This window comes from Nicotiana tabacum, chromosome 16 (assembly GCF_000715075.1).
Source record: "Nicotiana tabacum cultivar K326 chromosome 16, ASM71507v2, whole genome shotgun sequence".
Taxonomy (NCBI): domain Eukaryota; kingdom Viridiplantae; phylum Streptophyta; class Magnoliopsida; order Solanales; family Solanaceae; genus Nicotiana; species Nicotiana tabacum.
Genome location: NC_134095.1, coordinates 18,432,451 through 18,453,627, shown reverse-complemented (window position 1 = coordinate 18,453,627; position 21,177 = coordinate 18,432,451). Strand labels below are relative to the sequence as shown.

The window sequence follows — 21,177 nt, the reverse complement described above, 5'->3', positions numbered from 1 at the left end:
GAGAAGGAGTGGCGAGCGTGCATGGAGAGATATAAGGTAGCTAGGAAGGAAGCTAAACTGTCAGTCATAGAGGCTAAGACTGCGGCTTATGGTCGTATGTACGAGGAACTAGGGTAAAAGGGAGGGGAGAAGAAGTTATTCCGGCTGGCCAAGTTGAGAGAGAGGAAGGCTCGGGATTTGGACCAAGTATGATGCATCAAGGACGAAGATGGTAGGATACTGATGGAAGATGCCCAGATTAAGAGGAGATGATAGACTTACTTCCATAAACTTCTGAACGAAAAAGGGGATCGGGATATTGTGCTAGGCGAATTGGAGCATTTAGAGAGTCACCATGACCTCGAGCATTGTAGGCGTATCAAGGTTGAGGAGGTTGTGGGGGCTATGCGTAAGATGAGTAGAGGCAGAGTAACCGGACCAGACGAGATCCTAGTGGAATTTTGGAAGTGTGTAGGGAGAGCAAGTTTGGAGCGGTTGACTGGGTTGTTTAATGTTATTTTTAAGGCAAAGAGGATGTTGGATGAGTAGAAGTGGAGTACAGTGGTTCCATTATATAAGAACAAAGGTGATATCCAAAGTTGTCACAATTATAGGGGTATCAAATTGCTGAGTCATACCATGAAAGTATGGGAGAGGATCGTTGAAGCGAGGGTGAAGATGACAGTGTCTATATCAGACAACCAGTTCGGGTTCATGTTGGGTCGTTCAACCACAGAAGCTATACATCTTGTTAGGAGGTTGGTGGAGGTGTACAGGGAGAGAAAGAAGGATCTGCACATGGTGTTTATTGACCTAGAGAAAGCGTATGACAAGGTTCCTAGAGAAGTTCTCTGGAGATGCTTGGAGGCAAAGAGTGTGTCAGATCCCTATATTATGGCGATTAGGGACATGTATGATGGGGCTATGACTCGGGTTAGGACGGTAGGAGGCGACTCTGAGCATTTTCCGGTTGAAATAGGGTTACACCAAGGCTTTGCGCTCAGTCCGTTCTTATTCGCCCTGGTGATGGATTCGTTAACAAACCATATCCAAGGGGAGGTGTCATGGTGCATGCTATTTGCTGATGACATAGTTCTGATCGATGAGTCACGAACCGGTATTAACGAGAGATTGGAAGATTGGAGACAGACTCTTGAGTCGAAAGGTTTCAAGCTGAGCAGAACAAAGACAAAATACTTGGAGTGTATTTTCAGCACTGAGCCGGGGGAAGTGGGCGTGGATATGAGGCTTGAATCACAGGTTATCCCAAGTAAAGACAACTTCAAGTACCTTGGTCGGTTATCCATGGGAGAGGGGAGATCGATGAAGATGTCGCACACCGTATTGGGGTAGGATGGATGAAGTGGAGGTTAGCATCTGGAGTTTTGCATTATAAGTGCCGACGATACTCAAAGACAAGTTCTATAAAGCGGTGGTTAGACCGGCTATGATGTATGGGGCTGAGTGATGGCCTGTTAAGAACTCACATATCCAAAAGATGAAAGTAGCAGAAATAAGGATGTTGAGGTGGATGTGAGGGCACACTAGGATAGACAAGATTAGAAATGATAATATTCGGGAGAAGGTGCACGTGGCTCCCATTGATGACAAGATGCGGGAAGCGCGACTCAGATGGTTCGGGCATGTAATGAGGAGAAGCCCAGATGCTCCAGTAAGGAGGTGTGAGTGACTAGTTGTGGAGGGCACGAGAAGAGGTAGAGGGAGGCCTAAGAAGTATTGGGGATAAGTGATCAGGCAGGATATGACAAAACTTCAGATTTCCGAGGACATGACACATGACACTTGATAGGAAGTTGTGGAGGTCGAGTATTATGGTTCTAGGATAGTTGAGTCTCGCGTTACTTTGTACCGTTGTGAGCCTAGTCTGGTAAGGTTTTAGTCTAAAATAACTAGGGGCATTTCCATGTCTTAATACTTTCTCTTTTTGGTGCAAGATCTATTTACTAGCCATCATTTCTGCCTTGTATTTTTCTTCTGCAATTTATGTTCCTATTTTTCCTATGATCTTTGTAGTGAAACTAATATTCTCTCTTTTTGTTTTTCTTATTATCTTGAGCCGAGGGTCTTTCGGAAACAGCCTCTCTACGCCTTCGGGGTAGGGGTAAGGTCTGCGTACGTACTACGCTCCCTAGACCCCACTTTTGGGATTTTACTGGGTTGTTGTTGGTCTCAAACATATTAGTTTCCTGATACGACACAACTTCTTATGCTTACAGTTAAATTGACGACTTCGCACGGAAGAGTTGCATCAACATTGACTCCCATAAGATAAAGAATAATCTCAAAAGTTCACGTTCCATTGCAGTTACAACTCCTAATAATAAGGAGATAGCACGACAGCAGTTACAATCTTCTTTTAGTACCGTTTCAAGCCAAATCCTTCATGTCTTCACTTGCCGTTTCAACTAAAGGCATAAGTTTTCAATTCCAAATGCCCCACGTTACAATTACAATGGTAATCAAGGCAGAGAAAAAATCAACAACAGAGAAAAAATTTACAATGAAGACGCTCTGAAGCTAAGCTTTCTTTTCCAACTTTTCTATCTTGAGTCTTCTATAGTTATATCGATTTTTCCTGTTTTCATCATAATTGTTTTTTCACATAAACGTCTTATTCCCTATTGCTTGTAATTTGTGCTTTTATTTTATCTTCATAGTAATTGTAACAGTTGCTTTGGAAAGTGTAAATATTATACGTTCCATTCTAAGTTACTTGGAGACTACAAAGTGAATTTCACAGAATTTTTTTATTGCAACTTGGTTAGTCATTGGTTGCTTAATCCAAAATCTGAATGTGCTACATTTTTGTTTGGATAGCATGTCGTGCTTAGAAGAGAACTTGGAGCTAAAAGACAAGTAAATTAAGGTTGGATATTGTTGATTTGCGGCAGTAAGAATATTCACTAATTTTGCAAATTTCTTATGATTTTCATCTCTCAAATCCCTCTTTTCCTTTACTTATCCTCTTCTTTTTGTTTGGTCGTGACTATAAGAAAGCTTCGAGTATCCAAATATGGAAGTGTAAATTATGTTTTACTATTGAAGTCTTCATCTTTCTTTGTTTGGTCGTGACTATAAGAAACTGACAAGTTCCAAATGTGGAATTGTAAATTATATTTTACTATTGAATCTTCATCTTTCTTATCTCTTTTTTTTTTCTTTTTAACTGTTCCTTCTCTTTTCACATTTTCTTTTGTGTTTTACTCTATTTCTTCTTCTTTGTTTCTTTATGTAGAGTAAAATACTGGAGAAAACTATTCTAATTTTATACACATGAAATATTTTTAAAAGGCAAAATGAATTTTATAATATTTACAGTAATGCCTATAAAAGATAAAGTTTCAACTTAATATTCCAGATGATCATTGAGCAGGTTTGGTGTGCGTGTATGTATATATATATATATGGAGGGGATCCTTTTAAACCTTATGACAAAAGTTAATAAAAATTATGATGGAAATTCGAATTTGTATAACAAAAGAAAATTTTGAATTTAAATAAAGCATATATTCTTTGCAATAGATGTGAAAGTGTTTAGCTTCAATTTCAAATTATAACTATTTCTAACAGAGTGGATTAGACTGAAGTCTTCTTCTAATCTTATATTTGATTGTACCATTTTTATTGTGCGTAACAAAACTTATAAAGTCTTCTTCTCTATTTTTCTGCAGCCTGGTACCTATCTAGACCAGAAAGAAAAGTACATCTTATATATTGAATTTGTTAACAAAGAACTTATTGTGTTTTCAATGGTTGGCCTTCAAGATCTATTTCATCCGAGAATTAGAATATGGTCAATCATCTAAGATTGTAATTTTTTTTTTATAAATACTTTCCTCACTAGCTGTTTTCTAATGAGTACATATGTTTCCTTATGACTTGAATGTATGAATATTCAGTACATTTACATGTTCATAAAATAATAACATTTACATGCTCCTTAATCTACTGTATTTCTCAAGTAATATTTTTTATGAAAAATTATATTTAATATTTTACACGTAACATGCGGGTACAAATACAAGTTAATATTTGAAAAGCAAAGAAAAGAAAAGAGAAAGTTAGGCAAAATTTGGCATTAATTGAAACGAAGCAGTAGTAGCAGGCGAGGCGAGGCGAGCAATTCTTCTCGCGTTAAGGCTCGCGACGCTCAGCCTAGTGCGAGGTGCTCCGCGCGGGTCCAAATTCCAAGCCTATTTTGTCTTCTACTTTTTTTTTTGGTTTTGGATTTTGTTATTTCGCCTAGATCTTTTATCCTACACCTATGAATAGTCCTTAAATACAATTTTTAAAAAAAATTTAGAGGAGGGTAGAGCACGGAGCAGCCGTGGAGGCCGGAATTCATCAGATTCCATCTTTCTTCCATCAAACTTAGTAATCTTTACTTTTTCTTGATGATTTGTTATTTTGCTACCATGTCTATGTGGAGCTACAATTCACGTTCTAGGGTTGTGGTTGTAATGAATATTGAAGTTTATTAATTATATTACCGTTAATTCGAGTTATCATCTTTGATTGTTTCTCTAATTCTGTGCATAATTGCTTAATTGTTTGGTCAGTGAGTTCTGTTTACTATCTATGCTATGCTTGGAAAAGCCTTGTTTAGATTAGAGTAGAATTACAGAGAGCTTGTTTCTGAACCCGTGGCCCAGGGAAAGATTTCGCGGTTAACATAGGAATATATCTACTAGTCTTGCTTAGTTGAATATCGTATTATATTCGTTCATGATATTACTCAATACCATAGGAATATAGGGTTGGTGTATTATGAATAGACGAATAGTATTTTGAGAACATGATATTTATATAAACGATTCAGTCAACTAGCAATCATACATAATTTGGATTAACAGGTGTAGTTACGAACTCAATAGGATTGATAAACCGACCACAACCCTGGAACCTATATCTCCCTTGGTTACGTGTTTAATTTTTGCAATAGTAGATTAATAGAAAAACATCACTCTTGATTATCTTGGACAATTAATTGATTTTAGTTTTCTTAGTTAACGGTTAATTTAAGTATCTGTGGGTTCGACATCCGACTTTCGAGTCACTTTATTACTTGACGACTGCGTATACTTACGCGTGCGTTTGGTCCCAACAAAATATTGTTTCAACCAGCCCGCACGCGCCCCGCATCGCATAACTTTAAACCCACCCCCCGCATAGCCTTGACCCGTACCGCCTTGCACCCGTCTCGCCCTTTTTGCCATCCCTGCTGTTTAGTTAATAGCATTAAATTTGAAAAAATTACTTAAAAGTTTTCCCTAAGGTTTGGATTCATAACACATACCTACTTTGTAATTTCAAATATTACCTAATCTCTTCCTTCTTTCAAGTCTTACGTATTATTTCAAGTTTTGGAGTGAAAAATTATTTTCGCAAAAACAATTTGCTTGAGATAAATTTGCAAACAAGGAGTACAATTTATACTTATTCATATGATATCCTTAATTATCCATTTTCCTCGAATTTTCTCCATTCCTTATAGTAGAAATTTGGATTGTTTTTTTACATTTTCTTTATCAATTTTCACAAACATAAAATAATACGTCTTTTCTTGAAGGAAAAGAAAAATACTGAAAAGGTCAAAAGGGGGGGGGGGGAGAGAAAAATAAAGAAACCCTCCTCTATAAATAGCACCACTATCCTCAGATATAAAGGCAGAACCGTTTCACTTTGTTCCTCGCGCATCCGTTAGAACATCAACAAAGATAAACGTCAATTTCTCCGACTAAATCAAACTATTTTCCAGACTCAGGAAAATCTAGCCACTGTTTCTGCCTTATCTTTCATCGCACATTCAATCCCAGCATCTCAGCAATTAAGAGATCTCCCCAGTTTTCTCTAATCGCATCAGTTGCTGCTGTAACATACAATAATTTATTACCAGCCTAACCAAATTCATAAATTCTAATTATCTACTAATTACTCAAATAACCATATTCTAATTTCCGCTTCAATGGATCCTTCTATCATGAAACTCCTCGAAGAAGACGAGGTAACCTCTTTTTCCCTTTTTTCCAATTTAGCCCTTTTTCCTTTAATAAAGAAATTTTGCAGTATGTATATGTATATTTATTTGTGTTTGAAATGGTGAATTAATGATATGTAATAGGATGAAACAATGCATTCGGGGGCGGATGTGGAGGCATTCACTGCTGCCCTAAATAGGGATATTGGAGGCGCAGATAATTCACAATCTCAGCCATCCGATTCCGATAGCGGTAACATTATCAGCTTTTTGGGATATTACTCACTGTTTATAGTAATCAATTAAATTTTGTCAATTTTTTAATATTGATTCATTATATTGTACACCGCGTTGAATGATTATACTGTGGAAAGGTCAAAAAATGGATCTTTTTAGGTTATATATAAGCTGTTGAATCCCATAGACATAAGAAAAAATTCTATTGAAGTAACAAAGGGGTTCAATAATTGCTACCTTTGAATCCCTTTTTATAAACTCCTGGTTCTGCCACCAATACTAGTCAAAATTGTACCCTGCTTTGCTCCCTTGGGGGCTCGAACCCTTAACCTCATTGTTGTAGGTGGAGGGCCCTTTTGACTAAGGCTATCTGTCCCCAGTTTGGTAAATTCATCTCTGTTTCATATATCAGCAGAATAGGTATTTCAGAGTTGCATAAGAATTTCTGAGCTTAAAGAGTGTTGGTGTGTAGACAATTTTGTGATTGTGGTTGGAACTTTGTCTTGAAAAGCTACTGTACCATTATCATTTACTTTATTTCTCTTGTTTTCAGTAGTGTTCTCTTTCTCCTTAGAAAATAATCTTATTTTTTGCATAACTTTAACAAACAGTACCCTTATCTCAAGGAAGCAGTTATACCTCAAATCAGTTTGCATCATGGCAAACTTCTAACCATGACGAAAATGGCAGTCGTCATAGTCTTCAAGATTCAGAGGCCGTTCAGCAAAAGGATGGAAATATATCTGATATGCAGTTAAAGGGACATGGTACCGATTCTCAGAAACAGCAGCAAAAAAATGATTCCTCACAGGAGATCATTTCCCTTCCTTTGCAGCATATATCTTCCCAGGATACTTATCAAACCACAGAGGTTGAACAGGACACACTTCATTCTTCTAAAGCAGTGAATATACAAAATCCTGAAAAGAATACTCAAAATCCAGAATCTCAACATCTAAACTTACAGGGAGCGAAAAGTCAGCAGTCCATGCAGTCCTTGACAACAGGAACTAGTGGTCTGCCACTTGTGGCAGCAGATGCAAGTAATCAGTCAGAATCGGCGACCGGGTCGAGCAGCCAATCAGCAATCAATGTAGCTAAACAGGGAAAACAAGTGCCTTTTGCCATGCTTTTCCCTCACATACAACCCCAGCTTGATAAGGACAGGGCAATGCAACTCCAGACTCTTTACGTTAAACTCAAAGTAGTTTGCTATAGCTGACTTGTTTTTGCATTATTTTGCCTTTTCTGTTATAGTAGTTTTGCTAACAAAAGGAATTTGTGTTCAGAAAAATGAAATTTCTAAGGAAGGTTTTGTAAGACACATGAGAAGTATAATTGGTGACCAAATGCTCAAAATGGCTGTATATAAATTTCAATCTCAGGTAGATGAAGCAGCATCTTTTCAGTTGTTACATAAAAAAAATGAAATTTCTCCATCTTTGTGTATTAACTCTATGTCAAAATTTAATTCAGGCATCTAGAAACTCACCGAGTGTTCCCGGTCAATTTCCTCAGTCTGCGGCTTCTCAGCAGCAACATTCGCAAATGCCAACAGATGGTACCTTGTTCTTTGAATCTCTTTGGTTCATTCTAGTCAGGTCCCAGTTTATTGCTGACCTTACTTCTCTTCTGCTGCTCCTATATGAATATGGACAGATTCTAGTAATATGGCAATTGAGAGTAATGCTCAAAAGTTGCGCGAGGTGGAAAATCAGGCAGATTTGCGTGGAGCCCAAGGAAACCAGATGCCTTCTTCTAGTTTGATTGCTGTAAAACAAGAAAGGGATCACTCACCATTCCCAATACAGGGACTTAATAGGCAACAACAACAGCATTTGCACTTCTCACAGGCATCATTTCCCACATTTCCAAGTGCAGGGAACAATTATAGTGCATATTCTGCATCTAATCTCAACTCTTCAACAACACAACCGCTAAAGCAGCAATCTGATGATGCACAAATGAGACAATTTTCAGCTCAACAGAACAGAAATGCAACTCAGTTAGGAGTGCCAACGCAGGCCGTGGGAATGATGAGCGCCCCTAAGTTTGAAAAGCAAAACACTTTTGGCGAAGCCAAAAGATTACCTTGTGGGAGTCTTAATATTCCAACTACTTCAAGAACCCAGCAGCCTTCAGTTCAATGGCAACAGTCTGCCAATAAAGAGCAGAGAAGTATTCTTTCATCACCAATGACCAATCTAAAGTCTGAACCAATTGATCATTTCCATGACCAGCTACAAAGATCCCAGTTGTCGCCCTTCTCCTCTGTTCAAGTGGAGCAAGGAAATTCCACTTCAGAAAGTTCAAAGGATGAATCTATTGAACAGATCTCCAGAATTGGTTTATCAACCACTAGCATGAAACCTTCAAATTTAGCCTCGTCTTCCATGTCATCTCAAATGGATACTAGCACATTGGTAATTTTCTTGGTTTGCATCCTAACTTGATTTATTGATTTATCAAGTGAGGATATATTACAGATTTTAGAAGTATATTTACATGCTTCTTATATATACAGTCAAACCTCTCTATAACAGCCTCGTTTGTTCCGAGATTTTTTGGCGGCTATAGTGAAGTGTTGTTATAGAGGACACATATTATAACATAACATAATGATCAGTTACGAGAAATAATTGGCTTTTATAGTGAATGAAGGTGTTGGTTTATGTTTAGTCAACAATGGCATGCCAATTGGAAGAGTTGGTGGAAAGAGTTGGTGTGGATGCTAGGAGGAAGCTTCCTCCTTTGATGTCACCCATGACATCAAGAGGAGGTAGTTTGATGTCACCAATGACATCAAGAGGAGGTCTTTACCTCTATAAATAGATGCACTCCTTCATTTGTAGAAATCATCCCAAAAATAATACAACACATTGTAGTGAGTAGAGAGTTAAGAGAGAAATTCTCTTAAGTGTAATTGGGAACTCTCCCCTTCCTTTGTTAATATTAAAAAGGCAACTGTTCTCTGGTGGACGTAGGATTATTTTGATCCGAACCACGTTAAATCTTGTGTTCTTTCTTTTACGTTTCCGCTAACAGTGAATGGCTGTCAAGTGGATATTGAGATATCTCAAAGGAGCTTCTGGTGTTGGTCTGACCTTTCGAAAAAGTGGTGGAGGTATTTCAATTCTCGGTTATGTAGATTCTGACTATGCAGGAGATCTTAACTGAAGAAGGTCCACAACTGGATACATCTTTACCCTCGTTGGCAGTACCGTTAGTTGGAAGTCGACTCTGCAGTCGATTGCCACTTTGTCTACGACAGAAGCAGAATACATGGCAGCAGCGGAGGCGGTGAAGGAAGCTATCTGGTTGAAAGGTTTAGTAGCAGAATTGAGTTTGGTTCAGCTGGAATCAACTCTTAGATGTGATAGTCAGAGTGCTATTCATCTAATGAAAAATCAGAGATTTCATGAGCGCACTAAACACATTGATGTCAGATTTCATTTTATTCGAGATGTTGTTGAAGAGGGAACAATCAAGGTCGTGAAGGTTATCACAGACGATAATGCTGCAGATATGTTGACCAAGATAATCCCACTCGCTAAGTTTGCACACTGCAAGGACTTGGCGGGGTGTGCATCAACTGATGCAACTCCGAAGAGAACAGTTGTTAGGTGGAGGTGGTATGTTCAACAATGGTTTGATTCTTCTTGTTTCTTACAATGGGGTTGCCAGTAAGCTTAGAAGTTTTGGCCAGAGTTGTTCACACGCACGCTCGAAACGCAAACCAAGGTGGAGATTGAAGGTGTTGGTTTATGTTTAGTCAACAATGGCATGCCAATTGGAAGAGTTGGTGGAAAAAGTTGGTGTGGATGCTAGGAGGAAGCTTCCTCCTTTGATGTCACCCATGACATCAAGAGTAGGTAGTTTGATGTCACCAATGACATCAAGAGGAGGTCTTTACCTCTATAAATAGATGCACTCCTTCATTTGTAGAAATCATCCCAAAAATAATACAACACATTGTAGTGAGTAAAGAGTTAAGAGAGAAATTCTCTTAAGTGTAATTGGGAACTCTCCCCTTCCTTTGTTAATATTAAAAAGGCAACTGTTCTCTGGTGGACGTAAGATTATTTTGATCCGAACCACGTTAAATCTTGTGTTCTTTCTTTTACGTTTCCGCTAACAATTGGTATCAGAGCAACATGATTCTTTAACGATCCAAGGAGGAAGAACAAGCAAAGATGAGTTCCATGAAGTTTGAAATTGATAGATTCAGTGGACGCAACAACTTCAATATCTGGAAGATCCAGATGATGGCGTTACTGCGGAGGAAAGGTTCAATCCATGCTATTGACGGAAAGTATCCTAAGGATATATCAACTCCCGACAAGGAGAAGATTGAAGGGGATGCATTGAGTGCAATCCAACTATCCCTTGCACCTAACGTGCTTTGTGAAGTGAGTACGGGTACCGAAGAGACGGCCAAACAGTTATGGGAAAAGCTAGAAGGGCTATACCAAGACCGATCAGTGACAACAAGGATGTTGTTACAACGGCGTCTTCACACATTTAAGATGGGGTCAGGTACTTCGTTACAAGATCATTTAGATGCGTTCAATAAACTTGTCATGGACTTACAGATTGCAGGAATTAAAAGGGAGGAGGAGACGCTTGCATGTGATTTGCTATTTTCCTTGACTTCAGGATATCGTGATATTGAGAATTCAATGATGTATAACAAGGAGCCTATCAAGCTTGAGCAAGTGCGGCAGACACTTAACTCTAGTGATGTGCGGAGGCACATTGAAGGAGAGAGAGTTGACCAGGCAAGTGGGCTCTTTGTGAGAGGCCGGACTAGCCAACAAGGAAAGAGCAAATCAAAGCACAGATCAAAGTCTCGTGTGAACAAGAAGAATACAGAGTGTTGGGGTTGTGGCAAGAAGGAGCACTTTGAACGAGACTGCCCAATGTCAAAGTCCAAGGAAAAGGCGAGTGCATCCACAGTTGAACAGGTACATGATTTTGATAATGATTATGTACTAACAACATCGTGTAATAATAATAGTAGTTATGGAAACAAATGGGTGTTAGACTCTGCTTGCACTCTGCATATGACGTTCCGAAAAGACTGGTTTAGCAGCTATGAGAAAAGTGGAGGAACCGTAGTAATGGGCAATAATGCAACTTGTGCAATAGTTGGCATTGGCTCAGTTCGGGTTCGCTGCCATGATGGAGTCGTGAGGACTATTACACAAGTCCGTCATGTTCCTGATCTGAAGAAGAATTTGATCTCCCTGAGTACTCTGGATGAACAAGGCTACAGGTACATGAGCGAAGCAGGAACTATAAAGGTGACTAAAGGTTCTTTAGTCATGCTGAAAGGCAAGCTGGAGAACGGCCTTTACACATTGGCCGGAAGCACCATTGTTGGCTCTGCAAATGCATCTACAGTGCATTTATCTAATGATGACAAGGCAAGACTATGACACATGAGACTGGGTCATATGAGCGCACGTGGACTGGAGATGTTGAGCAATCGTAACCTTTTGGAAGGTGAGAAGATCAGCACAATTGACTTCTGTGAGCACTGCGTTCTAGGGAAGCAAAAGAAGGTCAGCTTCAGCACTGGCAAAGACAAGACAAGAGGATGCTAGACTACATCCATTCAGATTTATGGGGTCCCTCTAAACTTCCATCGAAGGGCAAAAAGAGGTATCTTCTCACTTTTATTGATGATTTCTCACGAAAGGTTTGGGTGCATTTTTTGAAGGCAAAAAGTGATGCTTTTGAAGCATTTAAAGAGTGGAAGATTTTGGTTGAAAATCAAATGGAGCGGAAAATCAAGTATCTTCGCACAGACAATGGCTTGGAGTTTTGCAATGAAGAGTTTAATGAATTCTGCAAGGTTCATGGGATCTCAAGACATAGGACTGTCAGGCATACCCCACAACAGAATGGAGTTGCCGAGAGAATGAACAGAACTCTTCTTGAAAAGGCTCGTTGTATGCTCCTACTAGCCAAAATGTCCAAAGTATTTTGGGCTGAAGCAGTTCACACTGCTGCTCATATTGTCAATCGATCTCCAGCATCGGCAATTGACTTTAAGACTCCGAATGAGGTATGGTCAGGTGAACCCTCTAACTATTCATACTTACGAGTATTTGGGTGTCCAGCTTATTATCACGTTAATGAAGGAAAGCTTGAACCAAGGGCTAAGAAGGCCATATTCGTAGGGTATGTGGATGGAGTAAAAGGGTACAAACTTTGGTGTTTGTCTTTACTCAAATTTATAGTTAGTAGAGATGTCACCTTTGATGAATCCTCTATACTTGATCCCCGTAAAGTTTCCGTGGAGTTTTCAGGAAACAAGAACGACGAGCAGGTGGAGCTTCCGGTGGAGCTTGCCAAGGAAAAGGATCAAGAGACTCAGGTTAAAGATGAGTCAGAAGATGTAGACCTTGAAGAACTTGCTGTCAATGAACCATACACAATTGCAAAGGGGAGGGAGAAGAGGCAGACACGAGAACCGGAACGCCTTATAGATCAAGCAAACTTGATTGCATATGCGTTCGTAGCTGCACAAGAAGAGATTAAGGATCTGGAGCCCTCCTCGTATATTGAAGCAACTTCTTGCAAGGATGCTGTACAATGGCGGTTAGCCATGACTGAAGAGATGGAGTCTCTTCACAAGAATCAGACATGGGTCTTAGTGAAAAGACAAAAGGGAAGAGGACAGTTGGATGCAAGTGGGTCTACCGAAAGAAAGAGGGAATTCCTGAAGTGGAAGATGCTAGGTTCAAGGCGAGATTGGTTGCAAAAGGATTCAGTTAGAAAGAAGGAATTGACTACAATGAGATTTTCTCTCCAGTCGTGAAGCATAGCTCAATTCGCGTGCTACTAGCATTGGTTGCCCAATTTGACTTGGAGCTTCAACAGCTTGATGTCAAAACTGCTTTCTTACACGGTGATCTAGAAGAGACAATCTATATGGATCAGCCTGAAGGTTTCCTAGCCGATTGAAAAGAAAATCACGTATGCCAACTAAAGAAGTCTTTGTATGGTTTGAAGCAATCCCCTAGACAGTGGTACAAGAGGTTTGATGCATTCATGACTACACATGAATTCTCAAGGAGTGCATTTGATAGCTGTGTGTATCACAAGAAGATGTCTGGTAACTCAATGATTTATTTACTGTTGTATGTTGATGATATGCTTATTGCTACTAACAACATTACAGAGATAAATGCTTTGAAGAAACTGTTGAGTAAGGAATTTGACATGAAGGATTTAGGAGCTGCAAAGAAAATCCTTGGTATGGAGATTTCAAGAGAAGACAGTGTTGTACATCTTTCTCAGAAGAGGTATATTGAAAGGGTTCTCAAGAGATTCAATATGCATACGTGCAAGCCTGTAAGTACACCATTAGCTCTTCATTTTAAACTTTCAGAGTTACAAATGCCTCAGTCCGAGGATGAGGTGGAGCATATGTCAAAGATTCCTTATGCCAGTGCAGTTGGTAGCATTATGTATGCTATGGTATGCACACGTCTAGAAATTGCTCAATCTGTAAGTGTGGTAAGTAGATACATGTCCAACCCAGGAAAGAGGCATCGGGAAGCTGTCAAGTGGATATTGAGATATCTCAAAGGAGCTTCTGGTGTTGGTCTGACCTTTCGAAAAAGTGGTGGAGGTATTTCAATTCTCGGTTATGTAGATTCTGACTATGCAGGAGATCTTGACTGAAGAAGGTCCACAACTGGATACATCTTTACCCTTGTTGGCAGTACCGTTAGTTGGAAGTCGACTCTGCAGTCGATTGCCGTTTTGTCTACGACAGAAGCAGAATACATGACAGCAGCGGAGGCGGTGAAGGAAGCTATCTGGTTGAAAGGTTTAGTAGTAGAATTGAGTTTGGTTCAGCTGGAATCAACTCTTAGATGTGATAGTCAGAGTGTTATTCCTCTAATGAAAAATCAGAGATTTCATGAGCGCACTAAACACATTGATGTCAGATTTCATTTTATTCGAGATGTTGAAGAGGTAACTATCAAGGTCGTGAAGGTTATCACAGACGATAATGCTGAAGATATGTTGACCAAGATAGTCCCACTCGCTAAGTTTGCACACTGCAAGGACTTGGCGGGGGTGTGCATCAACTGATGCAACTCCGAAGAGAACAGTTGTTAGGTGGAGGTGGTATGTTCAACAATGGTTTGATTCTTCTTGTTTCTTACAACGGGGTTGCCCAGTAAGCTTAGAAGTTTTGGCCAGAGTTGTTCACACGCACGCTCGAAACGCAAACCAAGGTGGAGATTGAAGGTGTTGGTTTATGTTTAGTCAACAATGGCATGCCAATTGGAAGAGTTGGTGGAAAGAGTTGGTGTGGATGCTAGGAGGAAGCTTCCTCCTTTGATGTCACCCATGACATCAAGAGGAGGTCTTTACCTCTATAAATAGATGCACTCCTTCATTTGTAGAAATCATCCCAAAAATAATACAACACATTGTAGTGAGTAGAGAGTTAAGAAAGAAATTCTTTTAAGTGTAATTGGGAACTCTCCCCTTCCTTTGTTAATATTAAAAAGGCAACTGTTCTCCGGTGGACGTAGGATTATTTTGATCCGAACCACGTTAAATCTTGTGTTCTTTCTTTTACGTTTCCGCTAACAGTGAATGGTTGTTATATTGGATGTTGTTATAGAGACCGCCGACTGTACATACATATATTTCCAGACATAGCTTGTCTATCAGTCTATGTGAGACTTGTGTATATTTTATAGAAGAACTGCTCAAATCCAAGTTTTCAGATAGGAAAAGATAGAATAGATAGTATCAGTATTTCCTCTTATTGGAACCTTGTATCCACTTCAGGTCCCTTTAGTATCTTGGAACATTTTTCTCTTTTCTGGGTTATGAAGGAAAGCCCATGGCAGCTAAACAGAAATATAGGAATGTTTAAAGTAGAAAGTATTGATGTTTTTTCACAACGCCCTCACCACTGAGGGTCAAAGTGAACGTGAAAAGTTATATCTGCCAGATGATTGGCAACATGAGATCTGTTCCTGGCAGTCACTTTGTTCGTCATCATATATCTTATTTCTCACTTGCAATATTTTTGATTGCACGTTTCTGTGCTCCTTTCTGAATTTTCATGTTTTTGTCTTGCTGGTATTTGTTTGAAGTTGTCGATTAGATGCACTTTATTATCTCCATGCTTTTCACTGTTGCTTTTCTTCTTTCACTTTTTGTTGCATCAGTTGAGTTCTCGGACTACTTCTGTGACATCTCTACTTGGGCCAGGAAACAGTGGAAAGACTCCTGTGAAAAAGCCTTCCATTGGACAGAAGAAGCCCCTCGATACGCTAGGTTCCTCACCTCCACCTTCAGGGTATACTGTTCTGAGCACCTCTACTGCGATGTTTTGCTGGAATAATGTCTCATTATTGTGTCTGTTGTACTGACTTCACTTTGTATTCTTTCATTTGTACATTTCACAGGAAGAAGCAAAAGGTTTCAGGAGCTTTTTTAGATCAGAGCATTGAACAACTTAATGATGTTACTGCTGTTAGTGGAGTTAATCTAAGGGTAATACCTCCCTCGATTCCCCACAGTGGAATACATTTTGTGCTCATCACAAGTTGTTTAAAACAGTTATTCAGAAGTATTTCGTACTAGCTTGATATTATTTTGTAATGCATAAAACAGGAAGAGGAAGAACAACTATTTTCTGGGCCCAAGGAGGACAGTCGAGTTTCGGAAGCATCTCGACGAGTTGTGCAAGAAGAAGAGGAAAAGCTGATTTTGCAGAAAATTCCACTTCAGAAGAAATTGACAGAAATCAGTTAAATCCCTCTATTAGTTCTTTACTCTTTTGATATGCAACTTGGTATTGTATAGTTACATGATAAAGTAAGTCATCTTCCTAACTGAATCACTATGTTTTATTGCTTACCTGATTCTGTGTCTGGCAGTGGCAAAATGTGGTTTAAAGAATATGAGCAATGATGTGGAACGATGTTTGTCATTGGTGAGATATGACCCTTTTTTGTTGTCTTACTTATTTTGGGAAATGCTTGTGCCACTAAACTTTCAACTTCCAGTGTGTGGAGGAAAGAATGCGTGGACTTATAAGTAGTCTCATCAGACTGTCAAAACAGGTTAACATTCTGCTGGGTTATCTTTTTTCTAAAATATGCTATCTGAAAAGTTATAGGATTCTAATATGAACCTGAGATGGAGATCTGCTTTTTGTAGAGAGTTGACATAGAGAAGTCAAGACACAGAACAATTGTCACTTCAGATGTTCGTGAAGAAATCCTGTCAATCAATCGAAAAGCCCGGGAAGAATGGGAAAAGAAACAGGCTGATGTGGAAAAACTCCAAAAGGCAAATGAAGTGAGTTATCCTTCTTTCCACTTTGAGCATACGTCAACTAATTATCTACTGGTCAATGTTAATTTTGGGAAGTTTGTTACTTAATGACGTGGATATCAGCCTGAAGGTAGTAATGGAGTTGACGGTGATAAGGAGAAGGATGATGGTCGTGGGAAATCAATAAAGGTGCGTACTCTCCCTTGCACACTTTTGTTTTTCTAGATAGTTTTAAAATTTGTAAAAAAGTATCACAAAGTAATTTCTTTCATGACTTTGATCCTTCTCAACTTATTGTATCTTTGCAGGCAAACAAGGAAGAAGATGATAAGATGCGAACTACAGCTGCAAATGTTGCTGCTCGAGCTGCTGTTGGAGGGGATGACATGTTGTCAAAGTGGCAATTGATGGCTGAGCAGGCCAGGCAAAAGCGTGAAGGGGGAGGTGATGTGGCTTCTGGTTCACAGCCTAGTAAAGATGTGACTCGGAGGAATTTATCGACTCCCACAAGAACCTCAAAGGACCATCAAGAAGCTGAGAACAGGAGTCAGTCATCTGCAAAAGTCACACCTGGTATGTATGATGATGATCCGTTATTGGACCTAGTTCCGAGATTCATATGACTAGCATTCTGAATATTGATGATGTTTGTTTATATGCAGTTATGACTTTGGTTAGCATGATTGATATGATCCTGAATCACACATTGTTTGAAATCACAGTTTTGCCTTTCTTTTGCATAAACCACCATATCCACGTATTCTAATGAATAATCATTATCTAGACTCTTAACGTTTGAAATTAATTCTAAGTATCTGTCAAAAGGTGCCTGATCAATGGAAGGGGCTCTTGAAGGATGCTTGGTGAAATACTATGTGCTATGCTTATACCTGTCTTCCACCAGTCTAATAGCTTAATTGGGTTTTCAAAGGGGTATCTTTATGTTTTCTCATTACTTAATTTTCAAGGAAGGTTTCTTTAATGTCCTCAAAAGTAGATATTTTTTATTTAAAAAAAACTATACCCTGTTCAATAATGCATGCAGCCTTATGCTCTATGATAGTGAAATTAACCAAATTCTGGAAGAATGTTAAGCCATAGATAAATTATTGTTTGAAAGAAATTTTCAGAGATTTGAAGATATAGAAAGTTATAATTTCAAATATTTTCCCTCTTGCTGAACTCATGACAACATGTGTGGAAAGTCAAAATTTCGACAAAGAGAGCCTGTTTCAGCTGGTTAGCAATCCAGGAAGCTTGCTTAACTCATGATAACCTTGCAAAATGGGGAATAATACTATGCAGTAACCAGCAAGTGCAACATGTCTCTACAAGAATCAGAAAACATCAACCATTTATCCCTTCCACTTTCAAGCTGCCAGAGACATTTGGAGTATGTTCTTTAACCTCTTTGGGGTGAGCTGGGTAATGCCCTATACCATTAATGAAGCATACGCCAGCTGGGGCCTCCAGAGAGTAGGAAAGGCGACAAAACGAAGATGTAAAAAGGGTGCTGGTGTGTCTTTTTTGGAGTATTTGGAAACAATGAAACCTAGATGTTTTGAGGGTGCCATTTCCCCTCTATACAAACTTAAAGCTAGATCCCTAATGAGTTTTTTTTTTTTGCTGGTGTAAACTTAAAAATGCGAATAGTCTAGATAAATTTATGGATTTTGTTAGCTCCTTGAATTACTACTAGTAACCACAGGTTAGGTTCATCACAGGAGCTACAACTCCTTTTTTGCTCAGCTGATGTAACTTTTGCATCCGGACTTAAATGAAATTTTCTCATTTTACTTGATCCGAAGAAAGTAATCCACTAGACATCCTGACTAGAATGAACTCGAGCAACTAAAACTTGGGAGGGAGGTTGAAAAATACTAGAATGAGATCTCTGGGTATTTGGATCAGCAAAGAGTATCCTAGCATTGAACGTGATAAATTTCCTCCCGAGCAATCTCGTGGCAAGCTCAGAGTTTTGGCATTTTAGATGTTTCCAGAGTTTCCTCCTGGGATGTAGCCAGAAGCGGATCCATTTGAACTTTATGAGTTTAGGACTCTAGGACAGAAATGAGGATGTTGAGGTGGATGTGCGGGCACACTAGGATGGATAAGATTAGGAATGATGTTATTCGGGAGAAGGTGGGCGTGGCTCCCATTGATGACAAGATGTAGGAAGCGAGGCTCAGATGGTTCGGGCACGTACAGAGGAGAAGCCCGTTAGTTTTTTCACTCCCCACTCTCCACCATAACAAAATGTTTCCACTATACCAGATCCTCCAGTAAGGAGGTGGGAACAACTGGTTTTGTAGGGCACGAGAAGAGGTAGAGGAAGGCCTAAGAAGTATTGGAGAGAGGTGATCAGACAGGACATGGCGAGACTTCAGATTTCCGAGGACATTGCCCATGATAGGAAGCTGTGGAGGACGGGTATTAGGGTTGTAGGTTAGGAGGTAGTTGAGTCTATTTCTACTTCGTACCTATGTGGGGTTAGTCTGATAGGATTCTTGTCTTAGACTGCTAGTGGCTACTGTGGTGTCTCACTACTCTCTCGTTTTCATAGGGTCTTTTTACTGGCTATCGCTTTTGCGTTTCATCTATTTTCTGGTCTTTATGATGTTGTTATTATTCATTTGGTCTCTGTTGGTGATACTGATATTGTCTTTTTTCGTCTTCTTGAGCCAAGGCTCTTTCGGAAACAATCTCTCTACCCCTCGGGGTAGGGGTAAGGTCTGCGTACACAGTACCCTCCCTAGACCCCACTAGTGAGATTTTACTGGGTCGTCATTTTTGATTCTAGGACAGCAATCTCAAGTGCTAATATCCGGGTTCGAAATTTAATACGTGTACATATTTAATGGATTTTGTTAACACATATATAGGGTCTAGGCTATAGCTACTGGATTTGGTCGAACCCATAGCTTACACTATGGACCCCCCCGACATTTAGCCGATTTCTTAAGACATATTGGGTGTAGGCCAAAGCTATTTGGTTCTGTCAGACCCATAGCTTGCTTGGGATTAAGGGACAATAGTAATTATTTTTGTAAGGCTTGAAGTGTTTATGATCTTGGAATGTGATATTACTGTTCCTCTGTTGATTCAGGACATATGGTTGATATTTCTTGTTTAATGTGTTACTCAGGTTTAGCCTGTCCACTAACCATTAGCTGCTGTAACTTTTGAGCATTTATCTTACTTTCTTTGGACTACTCTCTTTTCTATAGGTGCTGTGAGAAGAGCTGGGAGAAATCAAGTGATAACCCAGACTAGGATTGCTCGCAGTATTACTGTAAAGGATGTGATCGCTGTCCTAGAAAGGGAACCTCAAATGTCTAAGTCTACATTGATATACCGCTTGTATGAGAAAGCTCGGTCCAATGCTTCAGCTGAATCATCGTGATTCCTGGAAGAGGCATAAATCTTGAACTAACCCCCCCTTTTTTTTTTCCCCTGTTTTTACGAGAATGATACATCTTGTTTATAATCTGTATCACATAATTTATAACCCCCAGTTTCATGCTGCTCGTTATTAGATAACGATGTCCTTCAATCTGGACGACTTCATGTAAAAGTAAGTTAGTTGAAAGTAGGTCAAAACTTTCAAGATCCAAGAATATATTTGTTACAACTTGTTGTAGAACTATTGTATTCCCTTTAGTGTCAAGTAAATTAGCTGAGCGTAGCTTGTGTCTTGAAATGTAAAGCTCTAGTAATGTTTAACGATTCAACTGCAGTTGCAGGTCTGAGTAAAGAAAATCCCAATTCTAGAAATATATCAATTTGTGTTCTTTTCTATATGAATGTGGTAAAATGATGTTCTTTTTTTATCCTTGCTTTCTGCAATGACTATAACGACTTTCGGATCCAACTCCTCTCCATTTCCCCAAGTTCTCACTTGGAAGAGTGACATGTGTCTCATTTTAATATCAATGGTTTAAATTCAATTAATTAAAACAAGCTCTTAACCATAGTTAGATAATAGATTCTTCCATATATTACTCCCAAAAAAATTGGCAAGCCCACAATTGTAGCTACAAATTTCCTTCTTTTCCGTAATATCCCAAATATTTGGCAGTAATCTCACAATTCTGGAGCAGGTTTTCTTCAAAAAAATAGATTGCATGTCTGCATAATTGGAAAAAGGAAAAATATATAGTATAAAACTATAAATTAATCACAATCTAATGCAAAAGAATTATTTAAAAGCAAATATCATCAACTATTATACGCTTTTTTCCCCTTGATCCTTGTACGGTGGCTGCGCCACCAACTGTGGTGGTGGATGACAAGAACCAATGAATATATCTCTTTTAACCTTAACAACATATACGAAAAGAAAGTTACTGAATTGTTGCGCTCACTAAATTCGCTTTAAGTACAGATATTTCTTTTTTTGTTTATAGCTTCATATATGTTGTGCTTTAGATTTCAATTGTTTAACATTAGAGAGATTTAAATAGTTATTTGTGAGAAGCTGAAAAACGAAAGTTTAGCATATTGTTTCACTAAATTTGAAATGAGTTCGCGAGACTAAAATAATAAGCATTTAAACAATGAAGGAAAATAAAATAGTGATCTCCAATACGTCATCCAAATATTTGGAAAATCATTTACAAAAATATGGAAATTTGCTGCTA

The 21,177-nt window shown here is 38.9% G+C and overlaps 1 protein-coding gene and 1 long non-coding RNA gene across 3 annotated transcripts; both read left to right on the top strand.

Moving 5' to 3' along the window:
- The first annotated feature begins 5,649 nt into the window (after positions 1 to 5,649).
- Positions 5,650 to 20,313, top strand: LOC107766026 (transcription initiation factor TFIID subunit 4b-like). 2 transcript variants are annotated; one of them, XM_075232624.1, is made up of 16 exons: positions 5,656 to 6,004; positions 6,122 to 6,230; positions 6,826 to 7,085; positions 7,182 to 7,418; positions 7,504 to 7,599; positions 7,691 to 7,775; positions 7,874 to 8,637; positions 15,424 to 15,554; positions 15,664 to 15,751; positions 15,872 to 16,007; positions 16,138 to 16,193; positions 16,267 to 16,323; positions 16,421 to 16,561; positions 16,661 to 16,726; positions 16,846 to 17,110; positions 19,765 to 20,313. In XM_075232624.1, the coding sequence occupies exons 1-16, from the start codon at positions 5,966 to 5,968 to the stop codon at positions 19,938 to 19,940; spliced, it is 2,706 nt and encodes a 901-aa protein (XP_075088725.1). In that variant the 5' UTR covers positions 5,656 to 5,965; the 3' UTR covers positions 19,941 to 20,313. The 2 variants fall into 2 exon arrangements, with proteins under 2 accessions (XP_075088724.1, XP_075088725.1); XM_075232623.1 differs by having other exon boundaries at positions 5,650 to 6,004; positions 6,826 to 7,418.
- On the top strand, positions 8,871 to 9,211 carry LOC142170649 (uncharacterized). Its single transcript, XR_012699936.1, has 2 exons — positions 8,871 to 8,993; positions 9,027 to 9,211. It is a non-coding gene; the product is annotated as an uncharacterized LOC142170649 (long non-coding RNA).
- Positions 20,314 to 21,177: the final 864 nt, after the last annotated feature.

What these genes read in the sequence shown, in the direction of transcription:
- LOC107766026 (XM_075232623.1), top strand. Translation starts at nt 5,966, where the DNA reads ATGGATCCTTCTATCATGAAACTCCTCGAAGAAGACGAG. An exon ending in TCCTCACCTCCACCTTCAGG is followed by an intron (nt 15,555 to 15,663) that starts GTATACTGTTCT and finishes TACATTTCACAG; the next exon opens with GAAGAAGCAAAAGGTTTCAG. An exon ending in TCATCAGACTGTCAAAACAG is followed by an intron (nt 16,324 to 16,420) that starts GTTAACATTCTG and finishes TGCTTTTTGTAG; the next exon opens with AGAGTTGACATAGAGAAGTC.